General features: G+C 37.2%; 1 protein-coding gene across 4 annotated transcripts in view; it reads left to right on the forward strand.

The window, feature by feature from the left end:
- SECISBP2L (SECIS binding protein 2 like) overlaps positions 1–19340 on the forward strand; it is a 78602-nt gene that overhangs the window by 51486 nt on the left and 7776 nt on the right. For all 4 annotated transcript variants that reach the window (XM_033920791.1, XM_033920793.1, XM_033920794.1 and 1 more), the window contains 5 exons: positions 8424–8565; positions 10668–10837; positions 13320–13452; positions 16244–16406; positions 18540–18760. In XM_033920791.1, the coding sequence (XP_033776682.1) occupies positions 8424–8565; positions 10668–10837; positions 13320–13452; positions 16244–16406; positions 18540–18760 (829 nt within the window). The remainder of the gene's footprint in view (positions 1–8423; positions 8566–10667; positions 10838–13319; positions 13453–16243; positions 16407–18539; positions 18761–19340) is intronic.

Below are 19340 nucleotides of genomic sequence, written 5' to 3' on the forward strand. Positions count from 1 at the left end.
TACTCTTAAATAAAGGCACCTTGTAATAGGGGGTAGATGTGCATAAATTCTTTGATCTCTTGACATCATCATTAGAGAATGACACGGCGAGTTCTTTTCCTGTCCCCAGCCCCATTCCTGCAAACTCTGTCCTCAACTGCACAAGCCTCAAACACTTTAGCATCATAAGTGTTCGAGGTTTGTGCGATTAAGGCTGAGCTTACAGGAATGGGACAGGGAAATTTATCCCCGTGTGATTCTCTAATCATTATGACCATGTGACGCCGCTTCTGCAAAAAGCACTTTGGCTACCAGTCTCTTATAGAATCACTTACAAAATTGCATTATTAACCTTTAAAATCCGGCAACCAAATGCATCAATATTTGCTGATCGTCTTCTTATACTGTAAACTCCATTTAGGACACTCAGATCAACAGAACAGCATCTTTTGACTATCCCCTCCCTAAAAATTATGGGCACTAGAATATCTACTATTTTTTCAGTTAGAGCTCCTCGGCTCTGGAATAATTTACCAAATTGCGTGGGGAAACCTCGTTAGAAAAATTCAAAGGCTTTTTTTTTTTTTTTATGTTTATAATCTTTATTCATTTTCTTTTGTTACAACAAGTGTTTCAAATATACTTATTAGAAACTTAAACATATACACTTGATAAACACACTTATTATTATCAAGTTTAACATTTTTTAGAAAATTAATTTTATACAAAATTTATAATATTATGCAGTAGATCTAAATTTATATAATTTCTTTTGAATGTGTTAATCCCCCCTCCCTCCCTCCCATTCAATCAATAATATTTAAAAACAACTTTATTGTGAATTCATTCAACATTAATATAGTGTGTAAAAACCAAAAATAAAATCCCACCCCATTCCCCTCTAATCAAATTTCTATCTTGGGAAAAGTTAATCATTCATTACAAAAATCTGTTAATGGTCTCCATATCTTTTGAAATTTATTAATATATCCTTTTTGTGTTGCTATGGTAAGCTCCATTTTATATATGTGACAAACAGAATTCCACCAGAAAGTGTAATTTAACCTGTCATGTCTTTTCCAATTAAATGTGATTTGTTGTATTGCTATTCCAGTTAAAATAAATAAAAGTTTGTTATTACTTGATGATATTTGACTTTTTGTTCTCATTGTTGTTCCAAATAATATAGTATCATATGTCAAGGCTATTGGGTTTTCTAACATCCTATTAATTTGAGGCCAAATTGATTTCCAGAATGTTAAGATGAATGGACAGAAGAATAAAAGATGGTCTAATGTCCCAATTTCAACATGACAGTGCCAGCATCTATTAGATTTAGAGCTATCAATTCTATGTAAACGTGTAGGGGTCCATAAAGCTCTATGTAAAAGAAAAAACCAAGTTTGTCTCATAGATGCTGATACCGTACATTTTAACCTCCAAGACCAAAGTCGTGGCCATTGAGATGCACTAATTTGATGCTTTATCTCAATGCTCCAAATGTCTCTAAGACCATTTTTTGGTTTTTTATTTATATATCCGGATATTAATTTATACCACTGTGCAGCTTCATGTCCTATTGAGTTTATCTGGAAACACAAGAATTCCAAGCTGTGATAATTAGTAAGATTTTTCCATTCAGGGAACCCTACCTGAATGGATTGCTTCAATTGCAACCATCTAAAATATTGTGTTTTATTAAGATCAAATTTATGTTGCAATTGTGAAAATTCCAGCATTTTACCATTTTTTATTATGTCGTCTAAAATACGAATACCTGCTGTCATCCAGTTTTTCCAGATTATTTTGAAACCGCCTATTTTGATCTTGGGGTTTAACCAAATTGTTTGAGTTGTTGATTTACTAATTGGAATAGGAGTTAGATTACTTATGTATCTTAAAGTTTTCCATGTATCCATGAATATTTTATGTTCTTTGTATAGCCTTGGCATCGTGATACTAACTACATGACTAAGACGTAATGGAAACATAAGTCTCCATTCTAGCCAAAACCAATCTGGTATATTTATAGTGGGCTCTGGGAGGATCCAATACATACCATGACGTAAGATATAGGCTTGATGATACCTATAAAAGTTGGGAAAATTTACCCCTCCCTCCGCAATTGATCTTTGTAATGACACTAAAGCAATTCTGGGATTTTTCCCAAGCCAAATAAACTTTGTCAATATTTTATTTAATTTTTTATAAAAAGAATTTTGGAAGAAAACTGGTATCATTCCCATTTGGTAACAGACTACAGGTAATATCATCATTTTAACAGTTTGTATTCTTCCCCACCAAGATAAGTGTAAAGGGTTCCATTGCTCACACATCTCTGTTACTTTTTGTAATAAATTTTTTTCATTAATTTTCATTGTGTCATCTAAATTTTTTGTAATCCAAATTCCAAGATATTTAATTGCATCCTCTTTCCAAACAAAAGAGAATGATTTAAATAAACCTTTTGTACAATGTATATTTAATGGAAGTACTTCTGATTTGTTCCAGTTTATCTTATATCCTGAAAATTTTCCAAATTTTTCAATCAGTTCAAGTAAATGTGGAATGGTAGATTTTGGGTTCCTCAAATATAATAATAAATCATCAGCATAAGCTGATATTTTATATTCTTTATCCGAATGAGGTATACCTTGTATCTCCTTTACTTGTTGGATTGCTAATATTAAGGGTTCTAAAACAATATCAAACAATAAAGGAGACAAAGGACATCCTTGTCTAACTCCTCTTTGTAGATTAAATTTTTCTGAAAACGTATTATTAATGTATAATCTAGCAGAAGGGGAGTTATATAGTGTTTGTATCATTTGTGTGAATCCAGGACCTATTCCAAACCAATCCAATGTCTGATACATAAATGTCCATTCTATTCTATCAAAAGCCTTTTCTGCATCTAAAGAAACAGCAAAAGTTGGCTCGTTCATTTTCTTTGTTAGGTATAACATATGGAAAGCTAATCTAGTATTATGAGATGAATGTCTTTGAGCAACAAATCCTGTTTGAGACATACTTATAATATGGGGAAGAGCTTTAGCCAATCTTAACGCAAGTATTTTTGCTAATAATTTTCCATCTACATTTATTAAAGAAATTGGTCTGTAATCTGATACCAAAGTGGGATCTTTATTTGGCTTTGGTAAAACTATTGTTAATGATTCTGCCATAGTGCCTTTAGTACAACCTTGATTTAGTTGATATTGAAAAAGATTTAATAAATAGGGTAATAAAAAATTTTGAAATGTTTTATAAAATTCTACTGTATAACCATCACCACCTGGAGCGGATCCAACTCTAAGGGATTTCAAAGCTGTTCCTAATTCTTTTAGTGATATTTGTTCTTCTAAACTTCGCTTTATATGTTCAGGAATTTTTGGACCCTTTAATAGTTTCAAGAATTCTAAACCTTCTTTTTCTTTATTTAAATAAGTCTCGGAAGAATAAAGAGATTTATAAAATTTTAGGAATTGTTTTAAGATTGGTTCAATTTTTGTTAGTGTATCACCTTTTTCATCTTTTATAGCAATTATTTTTGTTTTCTTTTTTTTCACTTTTAGGTAATTTGCTAGTATTCTTCCCGACTTATTTGAGTTTCCATAATACAGTGCCTGCTGAGAAAATAAATCTTTTCTTATCATTTTTGATGATATTTCATTGTATTTACCTTTAAGTTTTAACAGTTCTTGTTGTGTAGAATAATCCCATTTTTCTATAAGTTTTAATTCTAAATTTTTTATTTCTTTTTCTAAGTTAGTATATTGTTTTTTATTTTGTTTATTAAGATATGCCGAATAAGAAATAATTTGTCCTCTTATTGATGCTTTAAATGCATCCCATAATATTTCTCTAGAGATCTCATCTTTATCATTTATTTGAAAAAATTATTTCATTTTTGTTTGAAAATTTTCACAGAATATTGGATCAGCAAGCAATGCATTATCAAACTTCCATATTGGTCTATTTGTATTTTGATCTGTGATCTTAATTTCAATCCATACCCCACCATGATCAGATAAAATGATTGGATCAATGGCAGCTTTTGTTACTTGATGTGCTAGATGTTTTGATATAAATATATAATCTATTCTTGAAAAAGAATTGTGAACATGAGAACAGAATGAAAATTCCCGTCCATCAAAATGAAGTATACGCCAAATATCCATTAAATCACAAGTTTGTATTAAATTATCTAGGCCCATTGATTTCATATATCTACTTGGGTTTTTATCCAATATAGGATCCATAACAGCATTGAAATCCCCCGCTACTATTAGATTTGAAGTAGCCAGTGGTAAAATCAATTGTTGAAGAGTTTTAAAAAATTCATTTTGGTTCGAATTAGGGGCGTATATATTTAACAACGTCATGGTAGTATTTCCCATATTCATTTCCACAATTATCCATCTTCCATTAATATCTGCTGTCTTTAATTTGAATGTAGCAGTACATTTTTTATTTACCAGAATAGCAACACCTGCTTTTTTCTTTGTAGCTGGTGAGAAAAAACAATGTTTGACCCAACCTCCTTGTAGTTTACTAGATTCAATATTTGAGAGGTGGGTCTCTTGTATAAAGCATAAATCCGCATCTTGCCTTTTTAAAAATAATAGTGCTTTTTTCTTTTTTATCATATGATTTAGACCATTAACGTTTAAGGATATTATTTTAAGATCCATTTATGTATTTTTGATATATTTTCCTTAAAATTATATGAATTATTTTCCTTAAATTTTTTTTTTTCCCAGTACTTAAAATATTTTAGAATATCTCCTTTTTCTTCTTTATCCCATTCTCCATTATTTTTCCCCCTTTCCTTCCCTCCCTTCCCTCCCTTCCCTCCCCTTTTTAATATGACCACTTGGATACGCATATTGAGGTTAGGTGTATATAACTCCTACAAGCTATTACAATATATAACTATATTTACTACCATTATTATTTATTTTATCTTTTTAAATTTATTTCCCCTTTTAGAAATGTTTTAATTTATTTCATTCTATTATAAATTCCCAATGTATAATTTATTTTTTGAGTTTATTATTATGTTTTGGTTTGTATTGTATAATAAAGTAAATGTTTACTAACAGTGAATTCTAAGTGGTAACAAGAAATGTTTTCATTTTAAATATTATGTATGAATTATATTCTTTCCCTATTCTTTAAGGAGATTATTACATATGACAACATGTGACAAACTTTTTTCCAGTTTCGTTGTTTAGAATGTTCTTGCAGTTCAAATCATAGTTCCATGTTCTTCCCATTCTTTTCAGTTGGTGTTGAAAGTTCTGTTTCTGTATCGAATTCTACATTTGTATTCCATATCTAATCTTTATGTTTTATTAGTTTAAATATAAATATAAATATAAATATAAATGTAGTATTCGATATTAAGTTCTTGTTTAAGAGGTCATTGGCTGTTCATATTGATCGAGGAAATCCTGAAGTTTTGTAGGATCTGAAAAGTTTTGAGTTTTGTTGGCTATGGTGATTTTCATTACTGCTGGATAAAGAAGGCCATATCTTGCCCCTAGAGCTCGTAGTTGGGGTCTCATGTCTAGGAATTGTTTTCTTCTTGATGCAGTTTCTTTTGCAAAGTCAGGGACAATGTGGATTCTTGCGTCCTGACATTTGAGGTTTTTGTTTTCTTTTGCGAGTTGGCAGATTTCTACTGCTTGTTGGTGTCTCAAAAGTTTAAATATTAAAGTTCTTGGTCTTGATTGAAGGTTTTTATTCTGTGTTGGTATTCTGTGTGCTCTTTCTATTTCTAATGCAGCTTTGAATTTTAAAGGTAGTATTTTAGGTAGAAATTGTTCCAGGAATGTTATAGGGTCATTTTTTTCTACCCCTTCCGGAATCCCGATGATCCTTAAATTATTTCTTCTTTCTCGATTTCGGCTGTCTTCCAAGTCTTTTTTAATTTCTTCAACTTCTTTCCATATTACTTTAGATTTTCTCATGTCTGTATTCAGTTGTTCTGTATTGTTTTCTAGGTCATTTATTCTATTTTCAACTATATCCACTCTTTTGGTGAGAATTGCAGCATCTTCAATTGCTTTTTTTAGTTTTTTATTGCTGTCTAATACTATTTCTTTAATTTGTCTCAATTCTTCTAAGACGTCGGGTCTTTCATCCGATGGCAACGGAACTTTTGAGGGTGTGTTATTTGGCTCTGGTTTTGATCTTTTATTGCTGCTACCAATACCGGAACCACTTGCTTCTGAATCACACTTGTTTTGTTTTTTAGATGTCATCTTCTGTTATTCTTCTCTTCTCTTTATCTCAGCCTATCTTCACTGTCTCTTTGTATCAGTTTCAATATTTTGTCGCTTGTCTCTTTTCTTTTGAGTCTTCAATTTATGTTTTTACTATTTTGCTATTTCAATTTATAAAAAAATTGATGAGTAATTTTCTTTCAGGATTTGTTTCTATCTTTTAAAATAGAAAAAATTTTGTTGTTTTTTTTTTCAGCCTTTTTTCCTTTTTTCTTCCTTTCTCTTTTCTTAATTATCTGTCCCAATCTTATATTTAGAACAGGCTCAAAACTTTTATTTCAGTATTCTTAGAGCAACTGTCAGTTATTTGTCTCAAGTTCTATTGCTGTGAGTAAAAAAAAAAAAAAAAAAAAAAAAATGTCGGTAGTCCTTCTCTCTGTTTCTCCTCCTTCAAGCCTTATCTCTGCCTCTATGAAGGCAATAACATTCAAATTAGCAGCCTTTCTTTTCCTTAGATTTTTTAGATACTGCTGGTCAATCTTTTTACAGATTTATTTTACTAAATCCGTTAGTCACTTTTTTATTGTTGACACTTTGCATCAGCGCTGAAAACTCGGTAATCCTTTTTTCTGGCTCTCCTCTTATAAGCCCAATCGCAGCCCTAACTGAGGAGAGCAGTATTCCGTCTAGTATATCCTTTTCTTTACTCTAGTATTCTTGAAGTATATGTCCCCATCAGTTTTCAGCGCCTCTCAACTACCTCGATATTACCTTTCTTCAGGTCAAAAAAAAAAAAACCGTTAATCCTTTATTCTGTCATCTTTCTCACAGCCCAAGCGCTGAAGAGAAAGAAAAAACCAACAATCCTCTATATCGGGATCTTTTTCAATTTCAGCAGAGGAGATTGATATTACATTATATCTATGTTTATATTAGTCATTCGCAATTCCTTTTGCGAAATTGGCAGCAAGGAAACAGTTTAAAAAAAAAAAAAAAAAAAAACCGTTGCCAAGTAGGTTTTACAGCATACCTCGTTTCATCACCGGCAGAGGAGAGCCACTTCAAAACAGCCTATCTCTATAGTATGACAGGCACCAACCTCCTCATATATTATTTATAAAGAAGAAAATTTTATCTTTGTCGCTAGGTAGCTCACCAGCAGTTTCAAATTCCGTTAATCTTCTGCTTTTCACACCTCCCCTCTCAGGATACAAAAAACGGCACTTTTACTTTTGATTTTCATCTTTCAAAACGTCTCTCCGTCTCAGCTAAGGAGGTAGATTTTAATCTATCACACCATCAAGATCATGGGAAATCATTTTTTGTAGCAAACTCTGCAAAATAAGCTTATTTGTACGGAGCTTCTCCTTCACCCGACCGTCAGCATTCGCGTCCAAGCCACGCCCCCTATTCAAAGGCTTTTAAAAAAGTTTTCTGTATAAGGATGCATTTGAGGCATAGACAAGACAACCAGCTTACGTTTAAAATCTTTCATTTTATATCTTAACATCCAGTTTTAATCGGTCCTCATCTATTGGGCTTCATTTTTTTCTCTCTTTTCTTTCTTTCATTCTTTCTTTCACTTTTTTGTTACCCCCCTGATGTGTTACCCATAAAATCTTAAAAGGATTTGATAAAATTGACCAGGAAACAGCATTACTGACATTTTCAGATGTGACACGGACAAGAGGTCGTAGCCTGAAACTGAGTGGCAGCAGGTTCAGGACAAATGTCAGGAAGTTCTGTTTCACACAGCGAGTGGTGGGTGCTTGGAATGCTCTCCCGGAGGAGGTTGTGGCAGAGACTACGGTACTGGGATTCAAGCACAAGTTGGATGCACACCTTCTTGCAAATCACATCCGGGGATACGGGAAATCCGGGTCTCCAATAAGGAGCACCTAACTGTGCCTCCGCATATGCGGATTGCCGGACTAGATGGACCTAAGTCTGATCCGGCGAAGGCGTTTCTTATGTTCTTATGATGTTCTTCTGCTTTAACGATTGTAGTTCATCCCCCTTTCCTTTTGTATGTATGTATTATTTTGTAATAAAGTGCCATATATTTGTAATACGCTTTGAAATATTTGACATTGCGTGCACATCAAATCTTAATAAACTTCAAACTCTATTTGACCATTACAGTTAGCTAGGAAGTACATTTTATCATTGCATTGTTTCTGTGTTTTTATTGCATTAACTTTATCCATTTCGCAGGAAGCTTTGTCAAAAGCATCTGGGAAGAAGAGTAAAACTCCAGTGCAGCTAGATCTAGGGGATATGTTAGCAGCACTTGAACGACAGCAGCAAGCAATGAAAGCCCGCCAGATTACGAACACCAGACCCTTAACATATGCAGGTAGGCATTTTTATGCTGCAGTGACAATAGTGGAGAGGGCATGATCCCTTTGACTGACCATAGCTTCATGCCAGGAATTTGCCAAGGTTTTTCTCAGCTGATGCTCCCATAATATGCCACTTTAGAGAAAGAGGTTGCTCTATCAGAGCTATTTTCTTGATAATATAGTAGTTTATTTCTCATTTGTTAGCCAATTACGAGTATTCACTAGAGACATCCCTTTTCAGATTTATTTCTCAGTATTTGCCTTTGACAGCTAAAGCAAGGCTTTAAGTCAGGGCTGCCCAATTCCGGTCCTCGAAATCTACTGGCAGGCCAGGTTTTCAGGATATCCACAATGAACTAAACTAAACTAAACTTTAAGTTTATATACCACGTCATCTCCACAGAAGTGGAACTCGACACGGTTTACAGGAATTAAAAACAAAGAAAGGAACTCCAATGGAAGGAGGGAGGGCTTGGTAAACAGGAAGGAGAGGGGGGGAGGTAGGGGGTATTTACATTTTGGAGAAAAGCCAGGTTTTCAGATGTTTTCTGAAGTGTTGGAGTGAGGTCGAACTCCGAAGATGGGCAGTAAAGCTGTTCCACAGCTCGGTGATCCTGAAGAGGAGGGATGTTCCAAGTTTTCCTGTATGGGAAATGCCATTTAGAGAAGGGAAGGATAGTTTGAATTTCTGAGTGGATCTGGTGGAGTGAGTACTCGAGAGCCAAGATAGAGGAAAGAGGGGAGGAAGGATGCCGTGAAGAGATTTGAAGGTAAGACAGGCGCATTTGTAGCGAACCCTGAGGAAGACTGGGAGCCAGTGAAGCTTAGACAGAAGCGGGGAGACATGGTCGAATTTGCCTTTTGCGAAGATTAGTTTGGCTGCGGTGTTCTGAATCCGTTGAAGTCTGATAAGACTTTTCTTTGTTAGGCTTAGGTAGATGGAGTTGCATGAGAGACAAGAAGACAGTGCAGGTAAATCTCTCTCATGCATATTCATTGTGGATATCCTGAAAACCTGGCCTGCCAATAGATCTCAAGGTCCGGAACTGGGCATCTCTGCTTTAAGTAAATTATATCTCTGTAGCCAAATAGAGTATTTCCAATTGTTTTGTCTGACTTTTAGGTCTGTTTTTTTATATTTAGAATAAACATGTTTTCTTCAAAGAAGATGCAAATTAGTTCTCGTTTAAATTGATAACATTTGAAATACTTTCCACAAAACATATTTCTTGCTAATTGCCATCATATGGAGGCAATTTTTGGAGGGGCCACAGTTACTGGTATTTACCTCCGGGACTGCCAGCTTGTATTTCAAACAGAGACCCCCAAGTGATGTTTCCCTTTGAAATTTTGACTGAGTAGAGATAAGTGTGTACAGTGTTCCCATGTACATTTGCAAGTGCATATCTATCCAAGGAAATTACATGTGGGACTTTCAGAATGGAAGCCTCATGTATATTTTGCCTTCCCCGTCCTTGATCCACCTTGCAAATTTTGTGAAGCTGGAAGTTACATCAGGGAAGGACTCGGCAGAAGGAAGGCTCTGGAGCAGGCCTCTGAAGATTCTTCTTCATGGTGTGGCTGAGGCTCCTGAGGGTAAAATAGGTGCAGGGCAAGAGAGGAGCTGGGGAGAAAGGCTTAGAGATGACGACCCGGGTGCAATATTTTTTGGCTGTGGGAACAAGGCTTTTTACCACTCCGGGGCAGTAAAAGGCCAGGCCCCATTCCTGCAGTAAAGTGGCTGCAGTTTTTCCAGTTCCCACGGTTTGCCGTGGTTTACCACAGGAACCTGTTTCCATGGCATTCTCTATGCTCAACCACTCATCCTGTACCAGTATTAAAGCCAGTGCCGGAAAAGCAAACTGTTCTGCTATCAGCTTTGGAAGAGTTTGTTCAAGGAATGTGTTGTGTAGTTAACTGTAAATCCCACCACCTATCATTTGTACCGTACATAGAGCCAGAACTTAGAAAATATGACATTGTCTTCCTTAACAAATGCTGTTTAACTGGTGTTTAGCATGATGTAAATCTCCTCCCGTTGTGTCTGAGAAGAAAATACCTGCCAGTATTGTACTTGGTCTTTGTTCCGTGAAACATCCCATTTGTTTTTATACAGTTGGCAGTGCTGTTCCTTTTCACACCAAAGAATCTGTCAACAGAAAGTTATTAATAAAGGGACAGCCATGTATGGGGCCTCCTAATCCTCTGGATTCCACTGCTCCGAAAGTTAAAAGAGGCAAAGAAAAAGAACTTCCAAAACTGAAACGGCCTACAGCACTTAAAAAGGTAAAAAAAAAAACCCAAAACCATGCCTATCCAGAGGTGATGTGCACCGGCTTCTTATACTTTTAGGAAAGTCCAATCTTTCTGGCATGTTTGTCTTCTGCTAGTTCTGTACATGGTTTTCCTATATGGTTTTGCGCATCAGACTCCTCTTGCCGATTCACAGTGCCCCACCCTTATTTCAATACTAGCCAGAGCTAATAGATCATGGTGAAAAAGGTATTTTTAACTGAAAAGTTCTAGTCTCCCTTTAAGGGTATGTAGTGCTGTATTTTAGCATTTCAGTCTATTTGGATATTTAACATTCTGTTTATGAGTTCCAATTTTATTTTAGAATTAATTTACAAATTAAAAGAGTAGAGGAGTAACCTAGTGGTTAGTGTAGTGACTTGAAAGCCAGGGGAACTGGGTTTGATTCCCACTGCAGCAAATTGTGAGTCTGGGCATAAGTACCTGTACACTTCCCCCTCCGTATTCACGGTGGTTAGGGGCAGAGCTGGCCCGCGAATATTAAAAAACCGTGAATAATATTCGGGCTCGTTCTGCCCCTAACCCCCGCTTCCCCTGGCTATTTTAAGCCCTGAAAGCCTCCCCTTAAGCCTTACCTGGTGGTCTAGCGGGTTTTCAGGCAGGAACGATCTTCCCACGCTCCTGCCCCATGCAGATCGCTCACAGGAAATGGCTGCCTTGAGCTCCCGTAGTCTCTCGAGCCATTTCCTGTGAGCGATCTGCACGGGGCAGGAGCATGGGAAGTTTCAAGTTTCAAGTTTATTTAGCATTTTTTGAATCGCCTATCGAAATATCTAGGCGATGTACACTCTAAAAGCCACAGATAGTGGTTTCACATATATTTTTGACATAATACAGACAATTTAAAACAATTTTAGAGAACGACCATTACAATACATTTGGGGTTAAGGAATGATATAAGTAGGCAGGGAAGAAGGGGAAAGTTACATCATTTTTATATATTGATATTTACGTAAAGGGAAAACACAATGGGAACAAGGGGAATTAGAAAGTACAATATTTGTATTAAGAAGTATAAAAATTATGCGTGTTATAATATGTGTTCAAATGCATCTTGAAATAAGAAAGTTTTTAAAAATCTTTTAAATGTATGTAAATCTTTTTCTATTCTTATGTAGTTAGGTAATGAGTTCCATAACATGGGAGCCATAACGGAGAATATTTCATTTCTTCTTATGCCAATAATTTTTAAGGAGGGGATAGATAATAAATTTGAAGTAGATGAACGTAACGAACGTATTGAGTTATATGGAATGAGCATTTTAGAAATAAATTGTGGTTCATTGAAGGTCAGTGTTTTATGTACTAAAAGTATAATTTTGAAAGTAATACGATGGGAAATGGGCAACCAGTGTGATTTAACCAACAGTGGAGTGACGTGATCATATTTTTTAGCTTTATGGATTAATTTTATGGCGGTATTTTGAATTATCTGAAGTCGTCTTTTTTCTTTCTGGGTTATATTAATGAAGAGGGAGTTACAATAATCTAATTTAGATATGATAAGAGAATGAATGAGAATATTGATAGATTTGGAATCAAGAAAGGTAGAGATTGATCTTATAAGACGTAGTCTGTAGAAGCATGATCTAACTGTTTCACTAATATGGCTGTGAAATGATAGGTCTACATCAAGTATTACTCCGAGAATTTTAAGTTGAGATACAGCTTCTATAGGGATATTGTTTAGAGTAAATGGTGATGTTAGTGCTAGGTTTGCTTTCCAGGTGAAAAGCATGGTCTTAGATTTTTGTATGTTTAGTGCCAGTTTGTTACAGGTTAACCAGTTTTTTATTATTTCCAGTTTTTTGTTTATGGCTTGTATTTCTTCGTCATTTTCAGGGTCAATGGGGTGTATAAGTTGTATATCATCCGCATAGGAAAAAGTTGTAAAGCCAAGTGATTGAGAAATAGTAAGAAGTGGTGATAAGAAAATATTAAATAAGAGAGGAGATAATATTGAGCCTTGCGGTACCCCATAGGTTGAAGAATAGTTTGAAGAGAAAGCATCGTTAAATTTGACTCTGGAAGTGCGGTCAGAGAGAAAAGAATTTAGCCATTGTAAAACTTGACCGCCTATGCCTAGTGATCACTCCTGCCCCGAAAACCCGCTTTCAGGGCTTAAAATAGCCGGGGGAAGCGGGGGTTAGGGGCAGAACGAGCCCGAATATTATTCACGGTTTTTTAATATTCGCTTACAGGGCTTAAAATAGCCCGAAAAAGGAATAAGTGAATCCGTAGATACGGAAACTGCGAATACGGAGGGAAGTGTATATAATATGTACACCGCTCTGATTGTAACCACAGAAAGGCAGTATATCAATTCTCCCCCCCCCCCCCTTTCTAGATTAGATTCTTCTGTTTGTGCATTCCAAAATGTGAAATAGTTCTTTTCCCTTTGTCACTCGGTCTAGAAGCCTTTAGTTTTAAATTATAGGGACATTTTTCATTTAAGATTATTCTGAAAGAGAGAGAAGAGAAGAAAGGCCGCTCGTCTGTGGATCATAATCTGGTGGGATCAGAAGAACAGAGGGAAATGCCTTTGAGTTTCACCGATGATCACTCTGAGGAATTAGAGTCCCAAGAAGGTAAGGGCTAGAATGTATTCAATTGGGCCTTTACACCAGCAGAGCTGGTAAGAATGAGTTGTTTTCTGGTTTGAATGCATTGCTTTCCAATTATTTCATAACTGGGAAAAGTACAAGTAAAGATGAGCCAATGAGCTGTAGATGATACCTTGTTGTTTGGCAGTGTTAATCCATCTTCTGACTAGCCATTGAGAGCTTTGTTCATTCATCAGGTCAGTTCAGAAGGAGCTAAGGAGGAGGAGGAGGATGATGCTCAAATATACAAAGAAACTGCAAGCTGAATTCTAAATTGAGGGGGGGGTGTTTTTAAGGCTGTAAGTGGTTTATTGGCCTGTATTTTCTGTGTACCTCTTTAATTATGCTATTTGTATTCAAGATTATGTAACAGCATTTCTTTAAATGCATGAAATCAAAATACAGACATGTAATCAAGGATTTTGAAACAAGACTCGCCGGAGCAGACTTAGTGGTATCGTTAAAAGAATTCAGTCTGCATCACGTTTTCCTAGAAAAGGCCACCTTTTAATACTTGGATAAACCATGTCGGACACTATTTTTGGCTTTCTGTAAACAGTCACTGTAAGAAAGCTACAGGAGTTGTAAAGCTTTGTTAAAACATAGTTGTGGGTAATACTATATACATTTTAGGAGATGTTGTGCATTTGTTGAAAGTATGAAAGGGGAAGGAGGCTTGGGAGAGATCTATTTATGTAAGCTTTTAGTTTGTTGCAAGAGGACTGTGTGATATAATTTTAATACAGTAAAACCTTGGATTGCAAGTAACTTGGTCTGCAAGTGTTTTGCAAAACATTTTATTAAATTTTAACTTGATATACAAGCAATGTCTTGCAATACGAGTACATACAGTATACACGCGTCACGTCATCACAACTGAGCCGATGGTTCTTCTCTCTCAACCTCTCTCACTCACACTCTCTCGCACTCACTCTCTCACTTACTCACACTCTCTCACTCACTCACACTCTCTCACTCACACTCTCTCTGACGCAGCGGGAGTGTAGTGACTGTTCTAAATGAGCGAGGTCTTGCAATACAAGTACATATACTATTTTGTATTAAAGTTTTGGGGTCGTGGAACGAATCGTCTTGAGTTTCCATTATTTCTTATGGGGAAATTCGCTTTGATATACGAGTGCTTTGGATTACAAGCATGCTTCTGGAACGAATTATGCTTACAAACCAAGGTTTTACTGTACTTTGTTACCCAATGAATTTTACCCCATCCTACATTGGAATCAGTTTTGGTTCTAGTGGCTCATTTTCAGGGCTGCAATATAAATCAGCTGATGGCAAGACAAAGACAAAAACAAAGTTCTGGAAAAATAAAGGAAAACAAAAGTTTTAAAATTAAAAGTGGTGAAGTTTGTAATGCTGTAGTCTCTCTTTTTTTTTCTTTTTCTTTTAAACAACACTGGTGCTCATTTTCAAAGCAGATGGACGCCTCAAAATGCCTTAAAGTCCATCTACTGAAAACGTCCAAATTCTGATTTTTGGAAAGTCAGGATTTGGACATTTCACACTACAGTTTGTCCAAATAACAAGTGGGCTTGTTTTGGGTAGATCTAGGGAGGGCCCAGAAGAAGGACGTCCAACAGTGATTTTCATACAGAAGGAAAGGTCCATATCTAAAACGAAGGAAGTTTCATCTAGACCTGTTTCAGTCACATTCAAGTTTCAAAAAGGTGCTCTGATTGAGCAACTGACCGCTTGAGGGATTAAGGCATGACCACGCGTTAATCCTCTGGTTTGAAACCAAAAAGCAGAGCCAGGCTGTATTGTAGCCATTTTGAACCAAGCAGGTCAGAGGAGTAGCCTAGTGGTTAGTGTAGTGTAGTGAAGTGGTGGAGATTAAATTGGTGACGGAATTCTTAAAAGCATGGGATGAACACAGAGGATCTCTAATTAGAAAATGAATGGTATAAAACAAACTAAGGCCAGTACTGAACAATCCCACACGGTCTGTGTTAGAGATTGACACGGTGACAAAATTCATCACCGTTCCCGTCCCCGCGGATTACCGCGGGAAACCATCTTCATGTCATTCTTTAAGGAGAGAGGGAAGAATCAGAGTATGAATGGCCACAAGCTTTGCTCTGAAGAATGCTGGTGTAGAAGGACTGAGGTTGAAACAGACACTACAGAATGACAGTCTCTGGTATCCAGAGCAGATATTGTGATGTCATAATACCTCATTCCACCAGTGAGTGCCTAAGAGCCAATCACATCAGTGATGTCACAATGGCTTCATTATCCTTGGCTCCCATAAGAATCAGAGTATGAATAGGCTCAGCCACTGACCCACAAGCTTTGCTCTGAAGAATGCTGGTGTAGAAGGACTGAGGTTGAAATAGACACTAGAAAATGACATGGGATTATTTCCCGCGGTTATCCGTGGGGACGGGGACGGTGATGAATTTTGTCACCGTGTCATTCTCTAGTCTGTGTCCCATAAGGTGATTTGGTTTAGGGTGAGCTGGGGAAGGCTTTGATAGAAGCTCCAGTGACAGGGTAGTTAGGATATGCTGGAGTGGGCTTCGATGGCATCTCCGGCAACTGGGAACCTAAAGACAGTACTGGGTGAACATTTATGATCTATTGCCCAAGAATATATAACGACTATTGGGCAGACTGGATGGATCATTCAGGTCTTTTTCTGCTGCCATTTACTATGTATGTTGCTATTTTTTGGGGTGAGAAATGCATTCTTGAGCATGCCACTTATTCTCTTGATAGGAATGTTGTAACTTATTGCAAATGTGTTTTATTTCAGATGCCAGATTAAGCGTGCCCAGTGACGCCTCCCTCTCTCCAGCGAGTCAAAACTCTCCATATTGCATGACACCAATGTCGCAAGGGTCACCAGCCAGTTCAGGCATTGGAAGTCCAATGGCAGCTTCTACAGTCACCAAAATACATAGCAAGAGATTTAGAGAGTGAGAATTTTGGATTAATTTGTATGGTTGCATGATATCTGTATACTTATTACATTACATTAGTGATTTCTATTCCACCTGTGCCTTGCGGTTCTAAGCGGATTACAAAATTAGAATAAATCTGGACATTTCCAGGAAGTTTACATATCAAGTGCATATCAAGTTTACATATCAGGTAAGAATAACAATACATTCAGGTTCTAGAAGATTATTACATAACGTTGAGGGAAGAAATATTCTGGTTACAGATGGAGGTTGCTTGTTTAGGTTTCTGAATATATTTTGGGGATATGGTTTGAAGAATTGGCTAGGAGATACTATAGGGGTGGTATTCATGAAGGAATATGCATGTGCGAGTAGGATGGAGGTTAGAATGATGGGAGGTGTTTTTGGAATAGAAGAGTTTTGATTTCTTTTCGGAACACTTTAATGTCTGTTGTTTTGGTCAGCAGTTTGGAGACGGTAGGGTCAATTTTCGCTGCCTGTGTCGCCAGAAGGTTGTTGTAAAGTTTATTGCATCGAGTACCATTGAGATGGGGTGGTTTGTGCCTTGTTGAGTTTTTATTGGTCATAGCCTGTTTGTGTGTGGGGGAGGGAATCGGTAACCACTAAGGGGACACTGCACATGGGAGATTAGGTGGTCTGATGAGCTCTAAATAGACCTTTTGATCTCAAATGATGTATGGCATAAAACAAACAAGCACATCATCTAGCTAACAGGATCCCTACAGAGAGCTGCAGGGCAGCATTATGTTGAGGGGATTGTTTATTTAGGCTTGACATATGTTTATGTTTCTTAAAATTTGATATCCCGCAGAAGCTTATAACAGTTCTTAGCGGCTAACGATAAAAACATATATTTGATAAAGAAAAAGAACTCCATAACATATAGAAAAGACCTATGCAATCATCCAAGAAGAAGAGAAAAAATATGAGTCAATGCAGTTTACATTATAAAATTTAATATATATGGAAAAGAACACCATTAAAATCGGATAGGAAAGAATCACATTCATTCAGTTCAGACAAGAACAAATGGCCCAAAAATGGGGGTCTTGTTTTTTATTCTAGCTAGCCTCATCCTGCACCCACTGTGGGCCTCCAGTGCTGCCCTGGTGGTCCAGTAGAGCGGGAAGCCAGAGCTTCCGTCAATCCCTCCCTCCCGGCGACTAGCTCGCCCCTCCTCGACCCCCTACAAGTCTACCTTAGATCCATGGTGGTCCAATGGTGAGGCTGGGCAGGAGTGATCCCTTTACACTCCTGCCTGGCAGTCTCTGTAGTGAAAAAATGACTGTGGTTAGATCCCGCAGCAAACTTCACGAGACTGTGAATCTCACAAAGTTTGCCCGGGATCTCGCAGCAGTCATTTTTTCACCACCAAGGACTTAAGGTAGACCTGCAGGGGGTCCAGGAGGAGAGGGCAGGGACAGGCTAGTTGCACAAAGTCATCAGGAGGGAGGGATTGAAGGCAGCTCCGGTTCCCCGCTCCACTAGACCACCAGGGCAATACTGGTGGCCCGCAGTAGGTCTAGGAAGAGGGCAGACTGACTGTCTTGTCTGTCTGCACCACTGGACCACCAGTACAGTATTGTAGGCCCACGGTGGGTCTGGGAGGGGGGTCATTCCGGGAAGGGGGACGGATTGACTGGCTGTAGAGCTGGCAGACAGTACACCAGGGAAGGGAGAAGGGGTTGTTTCTGTTTTGTACTGGTATTTGAATATAAACCACCGGTTTATATTTTAGTTAACCTTTTTTTCCTCCTTTTTGGAGGGGAAAATATTGCCTCAATTTATTTTTGCATTGGTTTATATTCGAGTATATGTGGTAATACTCAAAAACAAAACATCAAATAACAGCATCATACCATATTCTCAAAAATAAACCTGCTGCTCAACCAAAAAAGCAGTTACCTCACAAGAATGCTGGAAAAAAAACCAGTGTCTTTAATAATTTTTTGAATTTTAGCCTATCTGCACATAGGCTATCCACAGCTGACCTACCAAGGAATTCCATAATTTAATGCCAGCAATGCAAAAAGCAGACTGGTATCCGCATATTTACAAGGATGTGATGACTTTTACAAGTAGCTGTACTTATTTGCTGTGTATTGACTTTATTTTCTGATTCAACAGATACTGTAACCAGGTTCTCAGCAAGGAGATAGATGAATGTGCGACATTGCTTCTGCAAGAACTTGTCAGCTTCCAAGAACGAGTTTACCAGAAGGACCCAATGAAAGCAAAGATAAAGCGACGATTGGTCATGGGCTTGCGTGAAGTTACCAAACATATGAAGTTGAACAAGATCAAGTGTGTGGTCATTTCTCCAAACTGTGAAAAAATTCAATCAAAAGGTATAGAAATTTGCTGAATGAAGTCACTGCTTTGTTTGCGTGCATATCTGTAATGTGTAGGACAACGAGATTTCAATTTGTGTAAGAGAGTTCTGGTTAAAGTGGTACACAGCCGAACTCTCACTACTTAAAAAACAATTAAGATCATTGGAAAGGAAGTGGAGAAATAATAAAACTCCGACCACACTAAACAATTATAAGGAACTCTTTGACTTGACTGATGAATCAGTAATTTTTGGATTCATGATCAAGACATTGAAATGGTTTTCCTGGCCAATGATGTTATTTTCTGTATTTAATGTCTAAATTAATGGCATAGGGGTCCTTTTATCAAGGCGCGGTAGGGGTTTAATGCGCAAAATACTGGGCATTAAACCACCTGCCGTGCTAGTCGCTAACGCCTCCATTGACCAGGCGTTAGTTTTTTGGCTTGCCGCGGGGGTTAGCGCATGATGAAATGTCTGACGCGCTAACCCCGCTTGATAAAAGGAGCCCATATTCTATGACTAAGGGCTCCTTTTACTAAGCTGCGATAGCGGTTTTAGGGCGCGCTTAGCGTGCTAGACGCTAACACCAGGTC

The sequence above is a fragment of the Geotrypetes seraphini genome, chromosome 14 (assembly GCF_902459505.1).
Source record: "Geotrypetes seraphini chromosome 14, aGeoSer1.1, whole genome shotgun sequence".
Taxonomy (NCBI): Eukaryota; Metazoa; Chordata; class Amphibia; order Gymnophiona; family Dermophiidae; genus Geotrypetes; species Geotrypetes seraphini.